The sequence below is a fragment of the Balaenoptera physalus genome, assembly GCF_965194825.1.
Source record: "Balaenoptera physalus genome assembly, chromosome: 19".
NCBI lineage: Eukaryota > Metazoa > Chordata > Mammalia > Artiodactyla > Balaenopteridae > Balaenoptera > Balaenoptera physalus.
Genome location: NC_138900.1, coordinates 39,108,481 through 39,132,804, shown reverse-complemented (window position 1 = coordinate 39,132,804; position 24,324 = coordinate 39,108,481). Strand labels below are relative to the sequence as shown.

Here is a 24,324-nt window from a genome sequence, read left to right as displayed (position 1 = left end):
TTTAAAAAAAAAAAATCCTTAATTTAATTACATCTGCCAAGTCCCCTTTTCCAAATAAGGTAATAGTCACAGATTCCAGGATTTGACATGGATAGCGCTTGAGGGGCCATTTTTCAGCCTACCACAAGTACAAGGGACTCAGAAACCCAGCACAAGGAACAGATAAAAAGAGATCCGCTTCCCTCTGAAGCTGAGATGCGGCCACCTAGCACCGCTACCCTTCCTCCGTCCCAAAACTCCCACTAGTCACCCCAGACCTGCCCTCTAGGCCTCCCAGAGCAGGTCTCTCCCGAAGCCAGTTTGCGAGGGCCCTTCCGGTGGTGTTGTCTCCCCATGAGACACACAGGGAACGGAGTCCTAAAGCAGCACGGTGGCTCAGCAGCCCACTTGGATGAGGAATCCTAGAATAAGGGATAAGGGGGGGTGGAAGGGGTAAGAGGCAGGGAAGGGCTGGGGAATAACAAAGCCTTTTTCCCTCCTTCCGCTTTCAGAGGCGGGAAGTGCGCACTGTCCGCGGGTAGGCAGCTGCGGCGGTACACACGGGCGGGCAGGCGGGCGGGGCAGTGCCCCCTGCACACGGTGGGAAGTGGGTGGCTGCGCGCACCCGGCTGTGCGCGAGGCAGCGGGGGGTGAGGGTGGGGGCAGCGCCCGGCCGTGCACACGGCGGGGGAAGGGGGAACCGCTGCCGCAGTGCGCGCTTCCGCCCAGGCTGATGCTCCCAGACGGAGAGAGGAGGCGCGCGCGCCTGGAGCGCTGTGCCTACGCGCCCCCGCCTGGGGCTATGAAAGCCTCGCCACCTGCTGCCGCTAGTGCGTTCAATTGCCCGAGAAGCCAACTCACCTCCTCCGGCGGCAGCTCCTCTCGACATGGATCCTGAGACCTGCCCCTGCCCTACTGGTGAGCCCCTGCCCTACTGGTGAGCCCCCGCCCCCATCCTGCGGCACAGGGCGCCCCTTTACTTGCAAAGAACCCCGTGCCCTACGCTTTTGCTCAAGGACATTTGGGGAAAGGGAGCCTTATTTCCCTCAAGGGGCCTGGTCCCACCCCAAGTTTTATCACTTTAACCCTTCCTGTGGCACCTCCCTCTCTAGGCGGCTCCTGCACCTGCGCTGACTCCTGCAAGTGTGAGGGATGCAAATGCACCTCCTGCAAGAAAAGTGAGTGTGGGGACCCCTCTGCCCTTCCCCTCCCCGCCGTGCTCCCCGGAGCACAAGGCCTGTCCACGCAATACAAAGAGATCCCTAGGCCCCCTGTTACATTGCTTTGACTCTTACTGTAACAGAACCACCCGGGAGGCCTTAAGACTCAGTTGCAGGGGCCCCTCCCTCAATGATTGTTACCATAGGCCCGCCCGTGGCAAGATGTTTTTGTAAATTCCTGGAAGATTCTAATGGGCAGTTGGGATTGAGAACTGCTATCCTGGTCCAATTCCTCCCCTCAAAACCTCCAGTGCCTGGGGAGCCATTAGTGAGGCTGGGGGTTAGCTCTGGAGTTGGGGTCCCTTGGGCCGTCTCGGGCCTTTGTGGATCCCCTCGATTTTACCTCCCCTGAATCTCCCCAAAGCAGTTGAACACGCAGTGGGAGAAGGAGGTGGGGGGAAGGCGCCCTTCTTCTTTGCGTGTTAGACTAGGCGTGGAGCACCCCACCCCACCCCCCGGCCATGAATCTCCTGGACCCCCTACACCTGTACCATCTCTGCTCCTGCAGGTTTATCCTTCAAGGCCATTTACCCTGGATGTTTTCTCCTCCAGGCCTACAACTCCCCAGCGTGGGCCTAATCCCCCCACCCCGGGTCCTGTGCTCACAGAAGGGGCTGTGGGCTAGTTACTAGGTACCCCTCTCCCAGGGTAGCCCAGAGCGTAGCTGGCACAACAGAGATGCTGAGTCAACCCAGGTGTGAGACCAGGAAGGGGGCAGTGACCTCTGGCATCCCTCCTTTTCCCCCTCCCTCTTGATGGGGACAGATGGGGAGGAGAGGCCATCAGACTGGGTGCCCCTATTTTATCTGCAGGCTGCTGCTCCTGCTGCCCCGCAGAGTGTGAGAAATGCTCCAAGGATTGTGTGTGTAAAGGCGGAGAGGGCACCGAAGCTGAGGAGAAGTGCAGCTGCTGCCAGTGAGGACGTGCCCCGTGCGAAACGTGTGTAAATAGTGCTGGGTGGCCCAGCGCCACCTGTCCCCGTGGTGAGGCTCGGCAGTGTGTCCCCTTCCCCTGCTAGCCACTGGCAAGTGACAATAAATCCTATGAATGGCATAAACCAAGGACTGGTCTCTTCTTAAAGGGGAAGGACATGGAGGGTAGAAGGAGCCTCATCTGAGGGGACGGCTCAGTTGGAAGATAAAATCCTGAGATTGGCCACTGGTCTTTCTGGTACTCGGATGGAACTTCGGGGGGCTGAGGACATCCTCCCGCACCTTCATATGGCACTTGACCCTCTTGCCAAGTCAAGCTTAACTCTGGGGAAAGAGGGGAGACCAGACCCATATGGGTCTGTCTCTTTCTCCTGCCTCTCAGCCTCACTCTCTGCATCTGTACAATGGGGTAGGGGGAAGTTAAAAACAGCCCCCAGCCCCAAAGGCCCGCGGTTTCTGGAATTTTCTAGCTGCTCCTGCAAAGCTGCCTGTTTTCAGGGTCATTAGAGGAGAGGCCAGGAGGCCTGGGCCCTGCCTTGGCAAACCATCGGCTGCGTTTCCAAGGTCACCGCCCTGAGCAGCCTGTCTCCCCGAAACAGATTGTTCAGCTCCTTTTCAAACCTTCTCATTTGGCAGTTTGTGTCCAGCTCCTTCCTTCTTCAAGGGGAAGTAGGGTAATGAGTGCTTTAATCCACGGTAGTTGTGGTGCAGTCCTTGATAAAAGGGAACACGCAGATCTACCTGGGTTGAATGGAAAAGAAAAATAGAATTCTGGCAGAGAAGTTTCCCAGTTAAAACAACACAGTGCTGCAAACATGTCAGTTTTCCTCCAAGTTACTTTATCAAGACAGTCCATTCAAAAGCCCACCAGGATTTTGTTTTTTAACCTAACAGGCTGAGTTTCAAAAAACAGAGTGCCAGAAAAGCCAAGCCAGTTTTGGAAAGGAACAACAACAAAGGCTTGTTCTAACTGCATACCAGTACTTGTTCTAAAGCTCTAGGAAGTGGTGTCGGCTCAGAATAGATCAGTTGGACAGAGAGGATAGTTCAAAAATAGACCCCAGTGCAGCTGCAAGTAAGAGACATGAAATCAGCAGTGAAAGGATACACTAGTTAGTGAAAAGTGCTGAAACAATGGGCTACCCCTTTGCATATCAGTTAAAAAATAATTTTCAATTGACTTAAACACCCAGGAGCGAAATCAAATCTGTAAAAGAATTTGGAAGAGGAAAATAGGAGAATGCTTATTACTTTGGGGTGGAGGTACCTCTTTTAACTAAGACACCAAAAAGATTGATAAATGTGAGATTATCTTGTACAAAGTTCTCTTAAGTACATTATCTTACTTGATCCTTACAACTCTAGAAGAATGGTATGATTATTAAACCCATTTTACAGATGGGGCAATAGGGCTTAGGGTAATCTGCATGCAGTCTACTGAGAGATAAACTGAGGCATATTAAAATTTTTAAGAGTTGATTTGAGCAAATATCTATTCAAATCGTGCAGCATGCAATGTAGCAGATAGAAAGAAGCTCAGAGGAGCTGCACAAAACGAAAGACTTTTATAGCTAGAAGGGAACAAGGAAGTCATAACAGGCAAAAAAGCAGGTTGGTTATTGCAGTTACTTTCCTTCAGGGGATGGCAGGGGCCTCTCAGGCAGATTACCTAAATAGTGCTGATCAGGTGATTCCTGATTGGTTAAAGATTTCAGGGAGAGCCGAAGTCCCTGGTGACATGGGGCTTAGCATAAGCAACTCCATTTTGAGCCTGCTGTCTTGTGCTTAACAGGCGACAAAGCTAGAATGTGGTAGAGCCAGGATATGAACCCAGGCTGTCTGACTAAAGTCTAGGCTCTTAAACCTAACCATGCTTGTCTTCTCTGTTTGTTTCTGGCTTGCCTTGTATTACAAAAAGCATCAAAACAAAGCTAAATTACCTCACACCCATTAGGATAGTGTCTGTCCCTTTGGGCTGCTGTAACAAAATACCACAGATTGGGCGGCTTATAGACAACAGAAATTTATTTCTCACAGTTTGAGAGACTAGAAGTCTGAGTTTAGGGTGCCAGCATGGTTGGGTGAAGCCCCTTTTCTGGGTCAAAGACTTCTCATTGCATCCTCACATGGTGGAAAGGACTAAGGGCTCTGTGGGGTTTCTTTTATAAAAGCACTAATCCCATTCATGAGAGCTCTACCCTCATGACCCCAAAGGACACAAATATTCAGACCGTAGCAGATGACCAGTATCAGGAAGACAAAAATAACAAAAAAAAAACAGAAAATAAGTGTTGGCAAGGATGTGGAGAAATTGGAATCTTTGTGCACTATTGGAGGAAATGTAAAATGGTGGTTCCTCCAAAAATTAAAAATAGAATTACCTTACGATCCAGCAATTCCACTTCTGGGTATATACCCAAAAGAAGTGAAAGCAGGGTCTTGAAGAGAAATTTGGAGGGTATTTTAACAGTAGTTACTCAAATTTAAAACGTACATACCTTCAACCCAGGAAGTTCACTGTCCCATCGTTGGTATCAGCAGAAGCCTCAAAACAAGCTAATTATCCTTCAGGAGTGAAGTATAAAAATGGTCATAATGAACATCTGATAAAAACGCATCTGCAATGGAAAGACCACCACATCTTACCATTCAGTGGGGGAAAAAACCCAAGGTATATGTATAGTATAATGCTAATCACATTAAAAGGGAAATTTAAACTATATATGTGTATATGTGTGTGTATATATGGGCAAGGGTGTCTTTCATGAGCATGTGCATGATGGTGGTGACAGAGGTGCTCAGGGCGTCGGTGATTTGGAAGGAGATCTTGCAGAGGTAGGCTAGTTCATCACCTCCATGATGTTGATGATCTTCTCACAATAAATGTATCTATTCTTTCTATCCCACCATCTAATGCCAGAATCCACCAGCCTCTGTTCCTATTGCCATGGTGACAGGAAACTATCTCCCAAGGCGGTCCCTTCCAATCGTCACCAGCTCTAATTGCAAGAAAGGCCTTTCCCACCCAGAGCAGAATCTTTATTCCTGGTACTGCCCTTGGGACCACAGAGCACAAGTCTATTCTCTTCTTTTCAGCATGCCATAAACATGTAGGTGTGGCATCAGAAAGTCCTGGGTTCAAATCCCCACACTGCCACTTACAGCTGTGTGACCCTGAACAGGCCATGTAACTCTTCAGTGCCTCATCTGTAAAATGGAGATACTAACAGCATCTGCCTTGTAGGACTGTGCCGAGGTCTAAGTGAAATAAACTCAGAATGTCCTGATGCATGGTACGTGCTCAATATTATGCCCCATGACTACTATGGCAGATGAGAGATAATTGCAAACATGTTGACTCCTTCCATCAAGACCTGGGGTCTTCATCCTTTCCTCTCGAATCTGGGCAGGCTCTGTGGCTTCTTGACCAATCAAAAGTGGTGAAAGTGACCTGTGCTAGTTTCAGGGCCCAGGGCTTAAGAGACTCACAGCTACCACTCCTGTCTCTTGGGACTCACCCTTGGCGCCCTGAGCCAAATGTAAGGAATCTAATTGCCCTGAGGCCACCATGCTGAAGAGGCCACAGGAGGGAGCTCTAGTCTTTAGTTCCAGCTGAGCTCAGCCCTCCAGCCACGCCTGCTAGGGTGCCAGACACGTGAGTGAAGCTGTCTTAGATCCTCCAGACCAGCCCATCCTCCAACTGAATGCCACCAAGTGACCTCAGACAGTGATACATGAAACAAAAGAATCACTCAAATGAGCGCTTCTCAAATTCCTGACCCACAAAACCAGGAGCGACAATAAACTGGTTGTTGTCTAAACTGCATTTTTGGGTGATTTTTTGCACGGCTATAGGAGCAACCACTGTCCACATATCCGAAGGTAACTGTTTTCTTGCAGATTGAACCTGCCCACCCCTCTCAGTTGTTGCTCACATGATGGGGTTTTGAGTCTTAGGACTATTGTGATCAACTGTCTTCTGGACTGTTGAAGCCCAATAATGAACACAGCCCTCAGGGTGGTCTGCCCAACTGTGCCAGTTAAGAATCTATCCAGAACGATTTAAACAAAAAAGGAAATTTTGGACTCACAGTGGCTTCAGGCTTGGCTGGATCCAGGTGCTCCAATGATATTGTCAGGCTCCATTTCCTTTACGATAAATTTATTCTCAGGCTCTTTCTCATGGAGACAAAGGCTCTAGAAACTCAGCTTCACACCCTTTCAGGTTGAAGTCTAGATGGAAAGAGTATCTGTCATTCTCCTAGCATTTCCAGGAGGAGTTCCATTGATTCTCTCTGGTTCATGGCTAGGTGACCCAATCAGAGCCAATCACTATGTCCAGGAAGATGGAATTTCCTGGGAGCCCACGAATGGGGCCAACTCCATCCATCCATCTTAGCCCACGTGGACTAGGAGTAGGGAAGAGTGATTCTACAAAGGAAACCTAAGGGTACCGTCACAGGGTAAGGATGAATGGATGACTCAGCAGCAGAACTAAAAATATCCACATTCGCAGTTAAAAAGAGATGAAAAATCACCTCCCTCACTCTGGATGGCATACTTCTATTAATGCAGACTAGGGCCACATCATTGCCTCATACTGATAACTCACACCAAATTTGCAGAGGGGTGTTTTTCCTCATCTTATGCTGCTTGGCTTCATTTTCCTCACTTCCTACCACATGAGGACTGCAGGCATTAGAAAGTCCTCCCTCTCCACCTCTGTCCCACAAGGCTTACCGGGGTACAGAGATGAGCAAAACTGGGCCTGGGCCGCCCTTCCCCTTTGCCGATTGGTCATCCCTCTCCTCTCAGAGTCAAAATGACTTAAGGGAGACAGCTTAGACCTGAAAACAAATTTTACTGCCAACAGAGATGGCCCAAACCCAGGGCTTGATTCAATACTTTACAGGGCAAAAACAAGCGTTACTGTCTCCTCATTGAGTTGGATTGTTTCCCCTGAGTGGACAAGTGACCATCTGATTTATAAGAAACCAGGAATTTTGCATATAACGTGAGTGCGTATGTAACAACAACAGCAGCAAAATCTGCCCACCATCCAAAGAGCAGCCCTTCCATGCTCTCGGTCCACGGGGCTGCCAGACACAGTGAGATTTCTGAGACCTTGGCTCTAAAATCAGAGCATGTTTGCATGTGACCCGCAAATTCTAGTACAATCTGATCATTTGACAAATGAGTAAACTGATGCTCAGGGGAGCCCTGGCCCATAACAGCCCCAAGGTCACTCAGCAAGTGGGTGGCAGAGTGACCATCAGAATTTAGTCCTTCTGACAGTTCAACTCTCCTGCCCTGCTTGGAGTTTCTGAGTGACCACACAGGTCCCAGAGTGGTGAAAAACAAGTTTTTTACTTTCATTTTGTAATCGGCCCTAATGCCGGGGGGCAGGGCTGGGAAGGGAGGACACATCTGGGGATTTACCCCTATTAATTGATTTGACAAATATTTATTAAGCGCCGACTGTAAACTTGGCCCTGGGCTGAGGGCTGGAAGCACATTTCAGGGGCAGTGAGTGCTCTTGGTGTTTTCAGTGGCAGGTTGGTGTGGAGGGACAAAGATCCCAGAATCACACACTTTCCTGTGTATTACAGACATGGGAAGTGCCAGGAAGGAAAAGGACAAGCTGTTTACCAGCACATTCCACAGGCATCCTGACCTAGCACAGGGGTCAGGACGGGCTCCCAGGAGAAAGTGACGTCTGAGCCGAGCTGTGAAGACACTTCCACAGGACTTTACAGTAAATGCTGCGAGGACGGCCTGTCCTCTGCCCACCTCCTCACTAAACTCCCCACTGCAGCAACCAGCATTCCCTAAACCTGCCACGAACCTTCCGGTAACCTGCTCATCTGATGACACACTCTGGGCAATCCCAGGATAATGATCTAAGATCCATTTCACAGCAGTCAGACATGTACCAGCAGGGAAGCAAGATGTACCTCCCCAGAAGGGAATTTGGACCGCACTTCCACTCTTCCCCTCTGCATCCACTGGGGAAGAAAGTTCTTGTGAGGTTTTCCCCTCCAAATGTTCCATGGGAATGCCAACTTTCCATCCGGCTGCTTCTTCCACTGGCTGGAATACAACTCCTTCTCTTCCCCTGCCTGGTGAAGACTTTCTCACCCTCAGGCCCAAGGCAATGGCCCACCTGACTGGCCCACCTCCTCCCAGGCTGGACTGGGTCTCCCCTCTGTTCCCCCTGCCTCTATCCTAGCATGACCCTGGTATTACTTTTCCCCACACACCCATGAGGCTGCCCCCATGACTATGAGTTTCCTGAGTACAAGGCTTGTGGCTTCTTGATCCTTATTCTCCCCTGTTGGTGATGTCTACCCTTAGAGGGACTTCAGCATCGGCTGGGCCCACTGATTTGAACCAGGCTCTGCCACTCACTAGCTCTGTGACCTTGGGCAAGTTACTTAACTTCTCTGGGCCTCCATACTCTAAAATGGGAATGATGACTAGTCCTTACCTCACAGGGCTGTTAGAGGATTAAATGAGAGCTCGCACATAACACGCTTACACCTTCCCTATCACATGCTAAAGCACTCGATATACAGTATGTCATCAATAACCATCCCACGGGTTTAATATGATGCTACACCATTTTTAAGCCTTGACGGGTGCAAAGAGTTTTTTTTTTAATCTGTCCTGACTTCCCACCGGTTTTCAGCCGGAGCAGAATCCGCAAGACTCACTCTCTTAACTACTCAGGTTCAAGCACAGGGCACCGGATGCGTTGGGGAGGGTAGGGGTGGGGCGTGCTGGGGGAGGGGAAGGCGGTGGCGGGAACTGCGCACGCAGCGAAGGGCAGGGGTCAGGGTGCTCCGCGCACAGCCCGGGGCAGCCCTGCACGCGGGGTCCGCGCTCTGCACCCGGCCCTCCCTCGCCGAGGCGCACGTAGGGCGGCTACTGAGAACTGGTGCCGGGTGGCCCGTGTGCACAGCTCGGGACGCCGCGCGGGCCGCCAGTGACTCAGCGCGGGGCGTGTGCAGGCTGCGCCCGCCCCGGAGGGCTTTTGCACTCGCCCGGCTCCTTCCCGCTATAAAGGCAGCCCACGGCGCCCTCCGCTCCAGCACACCCCCTTGACGTCCTTGCCATCCTTCGTGCCGCCGTCTCCGGACCCCAACCTCTGCTTCCTCTCGCCATGGATCCCAACTGCTCCTGCGTCGCGGGTAAGGAGATCTGGTTCGGGGTTGGGTGTCGATTGTAGAACTAGAGAAGCAATTTCTGACTCATCACTCACTTTCCGGGAACAAATTGCCCCTTTCGAAAGCGTTTTGGTGTACCCGCCTCTATTCTAAGTTAAACTAGGAGATCCCGTTTGACCGATAAGGAGATCAGAGTTCGTGGCTTGCCCAGGTTCCCACGAGTTGGTTGTGGAACTGGGACTCAAACTCGGGCTCCTAGCACCCATGCCCGCGTTCGAGTCTCCGGGAACCGTTTCTATATCGGCCGTTCTCTTTGCAGGTGGATCCTGCACGTGTGCCGGCTCCTGCAAATGCAAAGAGTGCAAATGCACCTCCTGCAAGAAGAGTAAGTGGAATTTTCTCTACATCTACCCCTAACGCGCCCACCCCCCCCACGCCCCCAGCCCTCTACACCACGGAAGGGAATTTAAATAGGGCAGTAGGTGCCCCATCCCTAGGGACGGTGGCGCCTCCACTGGAGAGGACGGGAAGCCTTATTAATCCTTTGTTCCAAGCGCTCATTTCTGCCGCCTCCTTCCCTTGCCCAGGCTGCTGCTCCTGCTGCCCCCCGGGCTGCACCAAGTGTGCCCAGGGCTGCGTCTGCAAAGGGGCCTCCGACAAGTGCAGCTGCTGTGCCTGATGCCGCGGAGAGCCTGCACCGGGTGTAAATAGAGCAATGTGTACAAACCTACATTCCTCTTTTTTTTTTGTCCTATAAAATACAAGAATGATAATAAAAGTGGTTGGCTTTATTCTGGCTGTTTTCCTCGACTTGACCAGGGCTGGGGTGAGGGACTGGGCTAGAAGTACAGAGACTTGGTTTCTGGACCAAAATGTTAGCCCTTAACAAACCCAGTGCCTTGTTCAAGCCACATTACCCCACTGGGCTTCATCTTCTGTAAAATGGAAGAGCCTTAGGCCAGATGCTATAAGGACACTGGGCACATACAGGGTCCCCTCTGTTTTCAAGTCAAGGGTTGGTGGCACAGAAACTTCTCATTCCAGAATTCTCATTCTCCATGGTTTCCCTGTTCAACTTCGGTTCCTCGCTGGATTTTAGTCTTGAAAGTGGCTAAAGGGGTGGAAAACTCCCTCACCTGCTTGAATCTAAATGGGGCTTCTAAAAAATCCCTGTGGTGAAGGAACATTTCATTATAAAAATGCCATAGAACAATACAAAGCCCATGTTTTTAGATTCCACACACGTAATTTCAATCAATATATGAAAAACAAACAAAATCAGAGATTTAAAAACGTCGCACACATGTTCATCGAAGGTGTCCATTGAGCACCGTTGCAATCTGTCCTTCCAAAATCCAGCCCTTGGCTACTTGAAAGCAGCAAAATAACTAGGGATGTGGAGGGAATTACACAGTCATTTCCCATGAAGAGGGTGTGTGCCTGAGAATTGGTTCCAGATGGACTATTTCATGTCTGCCCGTGCTGGGTGATGGGATATTCTGCAGTTTGGAGGGTGTGGTAGTGTTTATTAGGCAGGAGTGAGGCGCCCTGTGACTTGTAATTAATGCCAACAGTTAGTCCCCCTGGCTATTTGTGGAGGGAATGGCTATTTGATGTAAAATAAAAGAGAAAGACAAGTCACGTGGCCCAAGAGTCAAGACCATGCTTGCCCACAGGTGCCCTGTGTGAAGAGGGGATTTCAGAAACCAGCCTGTGCTGAGTGCGTGGGCGTCTCAGTTCACAGCCTGTTTCGCCACAGGTGGTACGGCCTGGGCATGTTACTCAACATCTGAGTCTCTATTTTCCCATTTGTGAAAAAGAGATTATATCTCTATGTGGGGATTAAATGATAGTGTCCTGGCTTAATAAACAGTGGCCATTATGATCATTATGTCCACACTGATATTCGTGGAGAGAGAATCCTTTTAGCTCCCAACAAGCTCTTGGGGAAAAGCTCATTGGTTTAGAAGCATTATTCTGGGTTGGAGGTTAAGGATGGGATTGGAAATTTGCTGATCCAGTGCCAAAGGGAGTATGGATGACCTCCAAAGAGACCCCCAGGACAAGATGCTGCCACAGCATTTGGACAGACTCAGAAGCCATTCCCATGCTTCATGTCGTTTGATCTGCACAGGAACCAGTGAGAGAGTGAATGTGCAGGGGTTGGAGTGATTGTGCTGATTCCAGAGAGGTTAAGCAACCTGCCCAAGGTCACACAGCTCAGAGGTCAGAGGTCTGAACCTACACTACAGCTGACCTCACCCCCTGGCCACAGCTGGCAGATAATGATGTCACTGAATGCTAAATCCTGCCTCTCACTATTCAGAGTTAGAAGGACCTTTCGAAATGGACAGATTGTGCTCCTGGCTTGACACATGGGAAACTGAATTCCAGAGAGGTCACAACTATACAGACTGCCTGCTCAGTGCTCTTCCCATTGCTGCCTCTGTGTCAGCTTTCAACATCCTCACCTGTCATATGAAGTCCTGGTGTAAGATCGTGGGTGAGGGCATGATGCTGCAGTCAGCCTGCATGAGTGCCAATCTCACCTGCGTCACTTATAGCCACAGGATATAATCTCTCTGTGGCTCAGTCTCCTCCACTTTTAAAGGGGCAAAATAAAAGCATATGATTCAGAAGATTAAAGAACTAGTACATGTAAAGAACTTAGTATGGTGCTTGGCACGTGGTGAGTGGTCTATAACGTTAGCCATTTATTATTATTATTATTAAACATAGGGGGTATTTATGTACCTCTAGACACAGAAGCAGTGGTGGTGTGCCTAGCTGTGTGTCCTGTGTTGTCCTCAACCGATCAGCACTGGGGATTTATAACCCTGAGCACAACAGTCTGTGCCCTTTGCTACCACTTGCACCAGTATTTTACTTAACATTTTTCCTTTAATGATTTATATGTTTTAAAATATATTTGTATTAGCATTCTCCAGAGAAACAGAACCAGCAGGGTGTAGGTAGGTAGGTAGATAGAGAGATAGATAAAGAGAGAGGGAGAGAGAGATTTATTTTAAGAAATTGGCTCATGCAACTGTGGAAGCTGGCACGACTGAAATTTATAGGGCTAGCCAGCAGCCTGGAAATTCCAGTAGGAGTTGATGTTGGTTGCAATCTTGAGTCTAAAGGCCGTCTGGAGGCCCAATTCCTTCCTCTTCAAGAGACCTCAGTTTTTCTCTAAGGCCTTCACTGACTGGATGAGGCCTTCCACATTATGAAGGGTAATCTGCTTTTCTCAGTCTACTGATTTAAATGTTAATCACATCTGAAAAATACCTTCACAGCAACATCAGGCTAGTGTGTGACCAAGGATTGGGCATGACAGCCTAAAACACGTTGGTACATAAAACTAACCGTTATAGACCACCACTTATCAAACTAGCACCCACACAACTTCGTAAACCGTACTTAATCTCCCAACAAAGACAATAACAAGGTCATACTTCTGCCTAACATGACACAACTATCCTACCTACAACTGAAAACGTATAACACTGTCCCCAAAGGAGGACGCAAACTCCTTGGGTGATGGTGACTTTTGTACTTGATATCACGTAACAAATACTGTGACGTTAACAATACGTAAATACTACAATGTAAAGTCAATACATTCTATGTTATATGAGAAGGGGATAAAAGAGGGAAGAAAACAAAGATATTTGCCGTATATATAAAAACATATTTATAACAAAATAATGAAGAAGTACTCCTAACACTTACAGTTGTCATTTCTGTTTCTGGAACTGGTCATGTGGTCACAGCTGACATTTGTAAACATCTTCGTATACTACCTATTCTGTATTCCCTTTGCTCCCTGCATGCACCTCAGTTGGTCATGGTTCCTTAGGATGCTGGGGTGACCCAAACCTTCATTTTTGAAGGGTCTGAGCCTTTATCAGTCCTGCCTTGATTGGCTTGTTATAGTAGTTTTTCACTGACTTTAATCACAGGGCAGGGTAGTACTAAGAGATGCCCTAAGGGATCTCCTCTATTCCACAGGCTTTTTTACAGCCATTGCAGTCTCAACCAATAAGCCTAGAGTAGTTGCTACTTCTTGCAACTAGCTCCGAGCAGCATAATATCATCAGTGTACTGGACCAGTATGATGTCTTGCAGAAGGAAAAGGCAATCTAGGTCCTTGAAAACAAAATCATGACATGGGCCTGAAGAGTTGATAAGCTTGAGGCTTATCTCTGTTTAAAAGATTTCAAGCAGTACACTGATGTTGAAGATACATCAAAGGAAAACTCTGGGCCAAAGGAAAACTTTATCTTTGAACTTCTTCCCTTGGGAAGCTGACTGGATTCAGATCCAGTGGCACTACTTCCCAGCTCTGTGACCCTGGGCAAGTTATTTAACATCCTTGTGACTTACCTTTCCCACCAGCCAAATGGGCTCATAAATAACAGTATTCCTCTTTTTGAGTCATTGTGAGGGTTGAAAGATCAAAAAATGATTAACCAGGTGGGACATACACACAATGCTGTCTAATGGTCAGTAATATTGAAAGGGAAACAATTATTTTTCTTGATATGCAGATGCTAGATCTGCCTATCACCTAAAATGATCCCTCCCCTAGAGGCATCCCACTTTCTGAACAACTTTCCTGGAGTGAGGTGGGCTGGCTAGGCTGTGGAGAGTCTCTGGAGAGTTTTGTGCAAAGGATCCAGACAAATGTGCCCATACATCCCTTCAAACTTTTAGAGAGTGGAGGAAGGATGGAGCAGACAGAGGCCAGCGTCCGCCTTGAAACTGAGACAGAAAAATAGGGCCTAAGTCCCTCTGGGCACAGGGAAAGGAAAAGTACTGGGAGGCAAACGTCACATCCGCCGCTGGGACGCTGCACACAACTCCCTCGGCTCTTTCCACCGCCCCCTTCAAGCCAGGGACGTGAGCACAGGCCGGGGAGGGGGGGAGGAGGCCGGGGGGGGGGGGTGCACACGGGCTCCGGAAAGGACAAACTTGAGCCCAAAGGCAATGGGGCCTGGGGTGGCAAAGAGAGGGGGAACTGGGTTCCTGGAAGATCCCGGAACAAAGGTGACTGCCTACCTTGGGAAAATTGGGAAGGGGAAGGCAGGGAAGCTGGGACGCCGAGAGCCGCCCAGCACACCGTCCCTCCGCGAGTTCTAGCGCCAAAGGGGCGGCCGCAGCGCTGCACACCGACCCAATCCTTGCTCACGGAACGCTGCGCTCGGCCCGACCAGCTGCGCACAGCCGGAACGGGCGCCGCCGGCTGAACAGGCGCAGATCCGCGCGCCGCGTGCAAGGCGGGGGCGGGGCCTCTGCGCCCGGGCCGCTTCCTCTGGGTATAAACTGAACCCGCCGGCTCCTAGGTTCCAACACGCCCCCAACCGGCCCAAGACCCTGTTCTTCGCCACTTGCTTTGGACCTCCCGCCTCACCTCGCCTCCAAATGGACCCCAACTGCTCCTGCTCCACTGGTAAGGGACTTCTGGCTCTGGAACTTTGGATGCCCCTTCCCCAATACCAAGAAGCATCCCTGGGTTTGGAGGAGGGAGGAATATTTTGAGCTTGAGCTGAAGTGGGCTTCTGTAGTTAACCCGGCACGAGCTTTCTCCCTGGTCAAGCGCCTTCATGCCCCATTAGAGCGTTTCCATCCAACTGGGGCTTCCATTTCAGAGGCGAGAGGCCTGAGGCTCAAGGCTGTTCTGCGCCACACCATCCAGGTGTCGGGACTTCTGGGTCGGCCGCAGTGCTCTGTCCAGGCCTCTGCATTCCCTGTGCTGGGTGCGAGGGGACATTGCCTCTTCTGGGCTCAGACAGAAGGTCCTGGCCACCAGACCCAGGCATCCTGAATGGGCTCTGGAGCCTGGGACCATACCTGTGGGGTAAATACAAGGCAGTACACAGCCCTTTGCATAGAAGGGCAGAGAAGGAGGGGTGAGACTTCTGTCTGTTCTATGCTGGACGGGAGTTCCTAGCACTGGGCCCTGCACCCAGGAAGAGGTTGCAGGGAGGGATTGCTGACCATCTGCTGTACCTCCTGCATCCCCCTCCCTGCTCACTGCTGGCCTTTCCCTTCCTGGCAGGCGGCTCCTGCAGCTGCGCTGGCTCCTGCACCTGCAAAGCCTGCAGATGCACCTCCTGCAAGAAGAGTGAGTGTGGGGCTTTCTCTGGGAACCTGGGGGCTGCAGCTAGGGTGAGGGAGGGAACCCAGAGCGGGCTCTGAGTGTATGGCTATGGCGCGGGGGCTGGTCTTCCTTTGCCCTTCGGCACCTGTCACTGCTGCTTCTGACTTTTTGCCCTGTCCTGGGCTTAGATGGGGCAGGGCAGCCATTTCCTAGTGGAAGCCAAACCCCAAGGTCCTCCCAACTGTCTTGGAACAGAGCATGTTTTTCTGTACTCAGGGTCCTTTGGATCTGAGGGCTTGTGGCAGGGCTGCTGTTGGGCAAGGAGGAGCCTGGGAAAGTCATCGCTGACATCTGCTTTCCCCCATCTCTCCCCAGGCTGCTGCTCCTGCTGCCCCGTGGGCTGCGCCAAGTGTGCCCAGGGCTGCGTCTGCAAAGGGGCCTCGGACAAGTGCAGCTGCTGTGCCTGATGTCGCAGAGAGCCTGCCCCGGTGTCAATGGAGGAACACGGGCCGACCTGTGTTTTTATACAACTCTGACTTGATTGCTACATTCCCTTTCCTATGAAATATGTAAGTGGTAATAAAAGTTGTTGACACTATTCCGACTCGGCTTTCTTTTCTGTGCATTGGGAATAAGGGCTTTTGTGCCATCCAGGGCTTGTGTAGGAGACTGGATGAGAAGTGCAGAGACTTGGGTACTGGAACAAAATGTGAGTCCCTAACAAACTGAGTGCCTAAGACAAGACACACTCCCTCACTGGGTTCATCTTCCGTAAAATGGAAGAGCAATGGAAGAGCATTAGACCAGATGCTCTAAGGGTGTTGAGCAGATACAAGGTCCCCTCCATTCTTATGTCAAGGGTTGGTGGCATGGCAAGGGTTGGTGACTTCTCAATGCCTCATTTTCCATCCTCTGATTTCCCTGGCTAACTTCACTTCCTCATAGATTTTAGGCTTGATAGACTCTAAAGAAGTTGGAATCACACCTCCAGTTACCTGAATCCCTACCTGGAAGTCTCAAACTCCCTGCACTGAAAGACGTGTGAATTTTCTAGCTGTGGTTTTTATTCTCTAACTTCACAAACCTAAACTTTGGTAAAATAAAATTAAGTGAATTACTAAGAAAAATTTAAAAGGACACAAAATACAAAACCCAATTTTTGATTCAATAAATTTGAATAAATATATGAAGAACAGTAATACAGGAAAAATTTAAAAAGTAAAAACATGTTTGTTCACTTGAAACTAACAATATTGTAAATCAACTATACTTCAATTATTAAAAAAAACCACGTGTTCATCAAAGGAGTACGTTGAACACTGAAAACACTTTCAAATGCCCCACTGTGTGGACCACCCACACCTGGAGTAGCTCTTCCCCCCATCCCCACAGGGAACATCGGTCTTGGCTGGCCCAGTGCCAGTGACAGGACACCTGCTACCCCTGAGAGCTCCCTGCGGTGAGTTGGCTCTGAATCTTTGGAAGTTCCTTTAGGTCAGGCTGAACTCTGCCTTCAAAATCCAGCCCTTGGCTACTTGAAACCAGCAAAGTAACTAGGAATTTGGAGGTAATGCCCAGACATTTCCCAACAAGAGGGAGAGTACCTGGAAATTGGTTCCAGATGAAGGACTTCATGTCTGCCTGTGCAGGGTAGTGTCAGATTCTGCATTTACAAAGTTGTGGTATTTTTAGGAAGGAGTGAGGCGCTGAGTGACTTGTAAATAATGGCAATAGCTAGTACTCCTGACAACTTTTGGAGGGATTTGCTATTTGATGTAAAGTCAAAGAGAAAGACGAGTCACGTGGCCCAAGTGTCAGAACCACACTTACCCACAGGTGTCCTGTGTGAAGAGGGGATTTCAGGAGCCAGCCTGTGCTGGGTGCATGGGTGCTGGTGTCAGGCAGTCTTGGTTCACAGACCACAGTGGCACTTACCAGCCGCGTATCCTAAATGAGTCGCTCAACCTCTCTAAGTCTCCATTTCCTATAAAAAGGAGATTATATCCCTATGTGGTATTGAGAGTGGCCTAGGTCCTCACTAGGGCTTAATAAACAGTGTCTATTATGATGCTTCTGTTCACAGTGACTTTACTGGGACAGAATCTTGTTGAATTCCAACAAGCTCTTGGGGAAAGGTTCATGGTTTTGCAAGCTTTAACCTCCAGGCTGGAGGTTAAAGTTTGATTGCAAATTTACTGATCCATTGGCAGGGGAAGTGTGGATGCCCTGCAATAGCCCCCCTAGGATAAGATGCTGCCACACCATTTGGAGAAACACAAAATCAATGCCCACCCTTCATATCACTTGATCTACACTGAACCAGTAACAGAGTGAACTTGCAGGGGCTGGAATGATTGTTCCAGCTACCCAGAGTTTAAGCAACCTGCCTAAGGGCACACAGATCATATTCAGAGGTCTGAACCTATAGTAAGGCTGTCTCACCTCCTTGCCAAAGGTCGCTGATTATGAGGTCACTGAATGCTGAGTCCTGCCTATCATTATTCAGAGCTGGAAGCCTCCTTTGAGACAGTCTAGTTGTGCTTCTGGCTGGAGAGATGGGAGACTGAAGTACAGAGAGGTCACAGAGCTATGCAGAGGGATCTGACTGCCAGCTCAGTGCTCTTCCCACTGCTGAATACTGAAAGGGAAATAACCACTTTTCATGCTTTGTTATTTAATGCCAGGTCTGCCCATCACTTACAATGATCCCTTCCATGGGGTGGGATCTCATGCTTTGGGAACCTCCATCCTGGAGCAGGGTGGACTGGCTAGGATCAGGAAAACCCCTGGCAAGTTTAGGCCAGAAGCACCGGGACAAATGTGCCCATCCATCCATTCAGTAGTGGAGAACAGAAGGAAGGATGGGAGGCAGAGGCCTGAGTTGGTCGCGGTGCTCTTACGGAGAAACGTTAGAGAAACGCTGCCTAAGGACCATCATGGGGACCAGGACAGGAAATGGTGGGGGAAGAGGGAGTCGGAGGATTGCTGGTGAAGCTCACATCCACCACCGGTCTCTGCACACAACTCCCAGGATCCAGCCATGCCTGGGACGTGAGCGTGACACTAGGGTTGCACACGGGCTCCAGAAAGGGTGAACGTGAAGACAACAGCGCGGGGGGGCGGGGGTGGGGAAGACGGCGAGGACGCAGAGGCTGGGTTGCTGGAAAATCAGGGAACAAGGTGGCTGCCACCCTCGGGAAAATCGGGAGGGGCGGACAGGGAGGCTAGGACACCGCGTACCTCCTGGCAAACAGTCCCTCCCCGCGAGCAGGCACCAAACACGGCTCTCCGTGCGCAGAGCGGACCCATGTGCACTGGGAGAATCGTACGCTCGGCCCCGAGCATTGCTCACAGCCCGGCCCTGGGCGCTGCGGGCGGGGCGGGCAAAGATCCGCGGGGCAGGTGCAAGGAGTGGGTGGGACCTCTGCGCCCGGGCCGCCTACTCTGTGTACAAACACTGCAAGCAGGCTCCTAGGCTCGACACGCCTCCCACCAGCTCAGGTGCCTCTTGGCCGCTTGCTTTCGACCCCCGGCCTCACCTTAGCTACAAATGAACCCCAACTGCTCCTGCTCCACTGGTAAGGAACCCCTGGCTCTGGGGCTTGGATGCCCGCTTCTCAGGCACAGGACAGAGTGTCCCTGGGGTTAGATGAGGAAGAATTTGAATTTGAGCACAAGTGGACGCCCGCGGTTCACCCAGTGCTTTCTTCCTAGACAGGGTGGAGACAGCATTTCTTAAAACTTTTTTTTTTTTTTTTTTTTTTGGACGTACCACTCGGCTTGTGGGAGCTTAGTTCCCTGACCAGGGACTGAACCCAGACACTAGGAAGTGAGAGCGCAGACCCCTAACCACTAGACAGCGAGAGATTTACAGCCTCTATTTATGAATGGAGACTACAGAGGCTCAAGACTGTCCTTGTTAAGGTCACCCAGCTGGTCTGGTCAGGGGACTGCTAGACCGGGACCCAGTGTTTGGAGGAGGCCTCGGAGCTGCCAGGACTTGAGGGGAGGAGGGGACATTGCCTCTTTGGGGTTCAGGCCATGGGCCCTGGCCCCCAGCCCCAGTCAGAGTGGGCTGGGTCTGGAGCCTGGGACCTTCCCTGTGGAGTCCATCAGGAGGGGATCTACTCTCCTTGGACCAGAAGAGAGGAGCTGGGGCTTCTCTATCCGCCTGAGTGGACACGAGCTCCCAGGGCTGGGTCCTGACAGAGGAGGAGGGCTCAGGGGGGCATTGCTGACCGTCTGCTGTAGCTCCTGCCTCCCTCTCCCTGCTCACCGCGGGCCTTTCCCTTCCTGGCAGGCGGCTCCTGCAGCTGCGCTGGCTCCTGCACCTGCAAAGCCTGCAGATGCACCTCCTGCAAGAAGATTGAGTGTGCGGGGCCTTCTCTGGGAATGCGGGGTTTGGGCTGAGTGCGAGCAGGGAGCCCAGAGCTCAGCAGGCAGGAGCAGGACAGTGACCAAACTTCCCGGTAACCCCCACCCCACCCCACCCCACACCCCCAACCCCCCCACCCCCCTCACCCCCCTCACCAGGAAGGGATTCACAATCAGAGCTGGAATCACCTTCCAGATGACCGAGACCCAGGCGCACACTAGAGAACAGGGAGACTGAGGCCCAGACGGGTCATTAACAAGCAACCTCAGACCTGTCAGTAGAACTAGTCCTCCTGCCTCCTGAGTCACGCTTCTGAATCCTCTCAGGGACTGAAGCACTTTAGGGACATGAACTAGTGACCGTGTGTGGTTTCTCGGACCTGGGGCAGCCCCTTCCTGTCGAAGCAGCCCAGAGCTTCCCTATCCCGAGCGGGAGCTGCTCTGTCAGGGGTTTGCCTCCACTTTGATCCTGAGGACTTTGCTCACATCGCTGATGGTGCTGGGCGCTGGCTTTCTCTTGTCCCCAGCGGCCCTGCTCACTGTCTCTCCAAGGCTCTGTGCCCTGTCCTGGGCACAGATGGGGCAGGCAACCTGAACCTAGTGTCTGAGAGCAATTATCTCAGGACAGAGGACACCATCCTAAACTCAGGGTCTGGGCCTGAGGGCAGCTGGGGCCAGGCCTGCTGCTGGGAAGGGTGGCTCCGGACAACGCGTGGTCCGACCGCACGCTGCCCTTGCTTCCCCAGGCTGCTGCTCCTGCTGCCCCGTGGGCTGCGCCAAGTGTGCCCAGGGCTGCGTCTGCAAAGGGGCCTCGGACAAGTGCAGCTGCTGTGCCTGATGTCGCGGAGAGCCTGCCCCGGGTGGCAACAGAGCAACCAGGACGAACCTGCATTTTACCGTTTCTCATACAACCGGACCTGACGCTACATTCCTTTTTCTATGAAATATGTGAGTTGTAATAAAAGTTGTTGACTTCATTCTGGCTCTGTCTTCCTCTGTCTGTCTTGGACAAAGAGACTCCGCGCCCATCAGGGCTGGCGTGGGGAACTGGGCTGGAAGTGCAGAGACCTCGGCTCTGGACCAAAGAGTACCCTCCCCCACCCCCCCAAAACACACACACACACGGAGCGTCTTAGCCGCTTAGGTTAATTTGAGCTTCAGTTTCTCAGCTCCAAATGAAAGCCTCGCCCAGAAGACACGGGGCATCGGACACACAGAGGACGCACTCCCTCTATTCCCCTTAGGAGTATGGATTGCAGAGAAAGTGGTCCGTTTCTCATTTTCCTTCTCTGGGGGCCCCTGCCAAACTCAGTCCTCGGTGATGAGAGCCTGGAAAAGCACCCAGAGGGGATGGAATACCACACCCCTCTTGTTTGACTTCTACACGGGGCTTGCGTCTAACACACCCTGGAAAGACCTATTTGTATTTTCTGCCACAGTTTTCACCCTGGTCGGTAAAAAGAATCGCTAAGAACAAATGTAAAAGGACACGATATGGGAAACCCGTTTTCCCCCTCAACACGTAAAATCACCTTAACACGTGGAGGAGCAATTCTGAAAATCAGAGGCTCTCGTATGCTGCACATACATTGAATGTGTGCTTGAGTCCCGGGAACACTTCACACATGCCCCGCTGTGTGGACCACACACGCCTGGAGCAGCTCTGCCGCCTGCCTCCCCACAGGCAGCATCAGTCTTGGCTCGCCCAGGGCTACGGACAGGACACTCGCCACCCCTGACAGCTCCCTGCAGGGGCTTGGCCCTGAATCTTCGCCAGTGCCTCCCTAGATCAGCCTGACATCGTCCCTTCCCTCAAAGTCCAGCCCGTGGCTACCTGACACCCCGAAAGTGATTTGGATTTGTTTGGTGGGCATTTCCCAGCCGTTTCCCGGAGACCTGGTTTCAGAAGGAGGACTTCACGTGTTCCTCTGCAGAGTGATGGTGGTGCTGCAGTGCGGAGGGCCTGGTGGTGTTTATTAGCAAGACGTGTGTGCTGAGGGAACAGGTGATATATTTCAGGTGCTGGGCCCCCTGGCGGTCTGGGGAGGGAATTCCTATTTGATGGGCACTCCAAGAGAAAGAGGAGACAAGGGGCTCAGAAGTCAGGACCAAGACCGGCCACGGGTGCCCCGTGTGAAGAGGGCATTTCGGGAGCCGGCCCGTGCTGCGTGCGTGGGTGCTGGTGTCAGGCACCCGGGTTCACAGCCACCGTGCCACTCCCTGACCTGGCAAGTCACTGATACTCTCTGAGATTTCATTTCCTCCTTTCTATAGAAAAGGTTAATTTCCAAGAGGGGGAATAAGCGAGACCGTGGCCCGGCTCCTAGCTCGGGCTTCCCGAACGGTGTCCTTTATGATCGCTATCTCCACACTGACATCTGTGCACAGAGAATCCTTGAGCTCCCAACAAGCTCCTGGAGAAAGGCTCCCTGGTTCGCAAGCAAGCTCATGGTGAGGGCAGAGATGGATAGGAACCTTGCTTATCCAGTGCCAGAGGGCGTGGGGATCTCCTCCAACAAGCCCCATGGAAGGAGTCACCGCCACAGCATTTGGACACACTCAGGGAACCTGCATGGTCTGGAGCGACGGTGCCAATTCCAGAGAGGTTAAGCAACTTACCCAAGGGCACACAGCCTAGACTCAAAGGACTAAACCTACACTACAGCTGTCTCACCTCCCGGCCACATGGTGCCGGTTATGACATCACTGGAGGCTGAATCCGGCCTCTCCTTTGTCAGGGCCGCAAGGGTCTTCGGAGACAGTCCAGCTGTGCTCCTGGCTGCAGAGGTGGGAGGCTGAAGCCCAGAGAGGTCACAGAGCTGTGCAGAGGGCTCTGACTGCCCGCTGCTCAGTGCTTTCCCACTGCTGCCTCTGGGCCAGGTGTTCAGTGTCCTCACCTTTCCTGGGATGACATGCTGTCCGGTTGGGCGGGGGGCTGCAGTCAGCCTGCAGGAGGGCCAGTCCCATCTGTGCCACATATAGCCATGGGACATAACCTCTCTGTGGCTCAGTCTCCTCTGCTCTAAAGGGCAAAAAAATAGCGTCTGGCTCTCGGGATGAAAGAACTGAATACATGCAAAGAATGTCAGACTATGCTGGGCACTCAGTGAGCAATCTATCCTATCACCTACTTCTTTATTTATTTGTTATCATTAGCCTAGGAGACATTGTTCTCCTTCCAGACACGCAAGCAAGGATGGTGTGTTTAGCTCTGTGTCCTGGGTCGTCCTCATCAACCCTGTGAGCATGGGACCACTTCCCCTGAGGGGGTTATCCTCCCTTCACGCAAAAGAGCCATTGACACTACAGACAGAAAGCCGTGAGCAAGACAGTCGGTGTCCTCCTAACAGATACAGAAGGATCCTGCCATCTCTGCTGTCACCTGCATCAGGATTTCCTTACCATTTTCTTTTCAGTGATTTTCTGAAATATGTTATACCAAAAGAAACCTCTTGAACACTACTGAAGGAGAGAGTCAGAAGGAAGCCACAAAAGCATAAATACATTCCTGTTCTGTCACTTCGGTCCCCCCCAGGATTGAGCTGGACACGGTAGAGACGGGCTGAAGACACAGCTCTGGGCCAAAGGGGAGCTTTCTCACTGACTCTCTCTTTCGGCTGCGAAGCCACAAGAACACAGAAGCAGGGCACCGCTCCCCAGCACTGTGTGCCTGCCTTTACTGTAGCCTCCTCGTACTGTAGGTAGTTTGGCCTTTGGGAAACGGGCTCCTGACTACTAGCTCCCTTCCGGGTTGGTGTGACAATTCAAAGAGCAAAAGTGATGAACGAGGCTTGGCATGGACTCCATGGTGTGTAATTGTCAGGACTACCCAAAGGGAACTATCCACTTGCCTCGCTTTGTTAGTTCATGCCAGGTCTGCCTATCGCCTACAGGGGTGCCTTCCCTGGGGAGCACCCCGTGATCAGGGAACCTCCACCCTGGCGCGGGGTGGACCGGCTACGGTGAGGAGCGCCCCCGGAAAGTTTAGGCAAAGGAGCCCCCGGAGAAATGCGCCATGATCCCTCCAGGAAAGGAAAACACAAGTGACGACTAGCGGCTGAAGGCAATGTTCATCGCGGGGCGGTTACAGGAGACGGTACCGGAAAAGTGCTTCCAAAGGACCGTGGTGGGGACCGGGGCTGCCAACGCCTGGGGACACACGGGGTGGGCGAAACGGCGGGGAGGGTCACATGCGCCTGCGGTCTCTGACACCGCTCCCCGGCTCCGGCCAAGCCAGGGACACGAGCGGGAGGCGGGGGCTGTTCTCAGGCTGCAGGAAACGGCGACCCGGAGGCCGGCGGCGCGCGGCCCGGGGCGGGGAAGACCGGAGGACGCGGGAGCTGGATTCCTGCACAACCCGGCAACAGGGGGGCTGCTCCCGTCGGGCACATTGCGAAGGGGCGGCCAGGGGGCTGGGACACCGCTTACCGCACGGCACCCGCTTCCTCCGCTCCAGCCGGCACCGAAGTGGAATCGTGCGCTCGGCCCCGCGTGTTGCTCACAGCCCGGCCCAGGGCGCCGCGGGCAGCGCGGGCGCGGCCGCGGGCGCG

The 24,324-nt window shown here is 51.9% G+C and overlaps 2 protein-coding genes and 1 long non-coding RNA gene across 6 annotated transcripts; 2 read left to right on the top strand and 1 right to left on the bottom strand.

The window, feature by feature from the left end:
* Positions 1–6: 6 nt before the first annotated feature.
* LOC309648455 lies at positions 7–24,324 on the bottom strand. The gene is made up of 5 exons (XR_014256665.1): positions 24,203–24,324; positions 6,223–6,364; positions 4,630–4,749; positions 2,753–2,872; positions 7–401 (listed from the first exon to the last, which is right to left on the bottom strand). It is a non-coding gene; the product is annotated as an uncharacterized lncRNA (long non-coding RNA).
* On the top strand, positions 701–2,256 carry MT3 (metallothionein 3). Its single transcript, XM_082437026.1, has 3 exons — positions 701–897; positions 1,092–1,157; positions 2,012–2,256. The coding sequence occupies exons 1-3, from the start codon at positions 867–869 to the stop codon at positions 2,116–2,118; spliced, it is 204 nt and encodes a 67-aa protein (XP_082293152.1). The 5' UTR covers positions 701–866; the 3' UTR covers positions 2,119–2,256.
* LOC309648440 (metallothionein) lies at positions 9,025–20,751 on the top strand. Of its 4 annotated transcripts, none has more exons than XM_082437030.1 (3): positions 9,025–9,321; positions 9,617–9,682; positions 20,521–20,751. In XM_082437030.1, the coding sequence occupies exons 1-3, from the start codon at positions 9,294–9,296 to the stop codon at positions 20,610–20,612; spliced, it is 186 nt and encodes a 61-aa protein (XP_082293156.1). In that variant the 5' UTR covers positions 9,025–9,293; the 3' UTR covers positions 20,613–20,751. The 4 variants fall into 4 exon arrangements, with proteins under 4 accessions (XP_082293156.1, XP_082293155.1, XP_082293154.1 ...); XM_082437029.1 differs by lacking the exon at positions 20,521–20,751 and adding an exon at positions 15,776–15,998 and having other exon boundaries at positions 9,036–9,321; XM_082437028.1 differs by lacking the exon at positions 20,521–20,751 and adding an exon at positions 9,885–10,088 and having other exon boundaries at positions 9,101–9,321.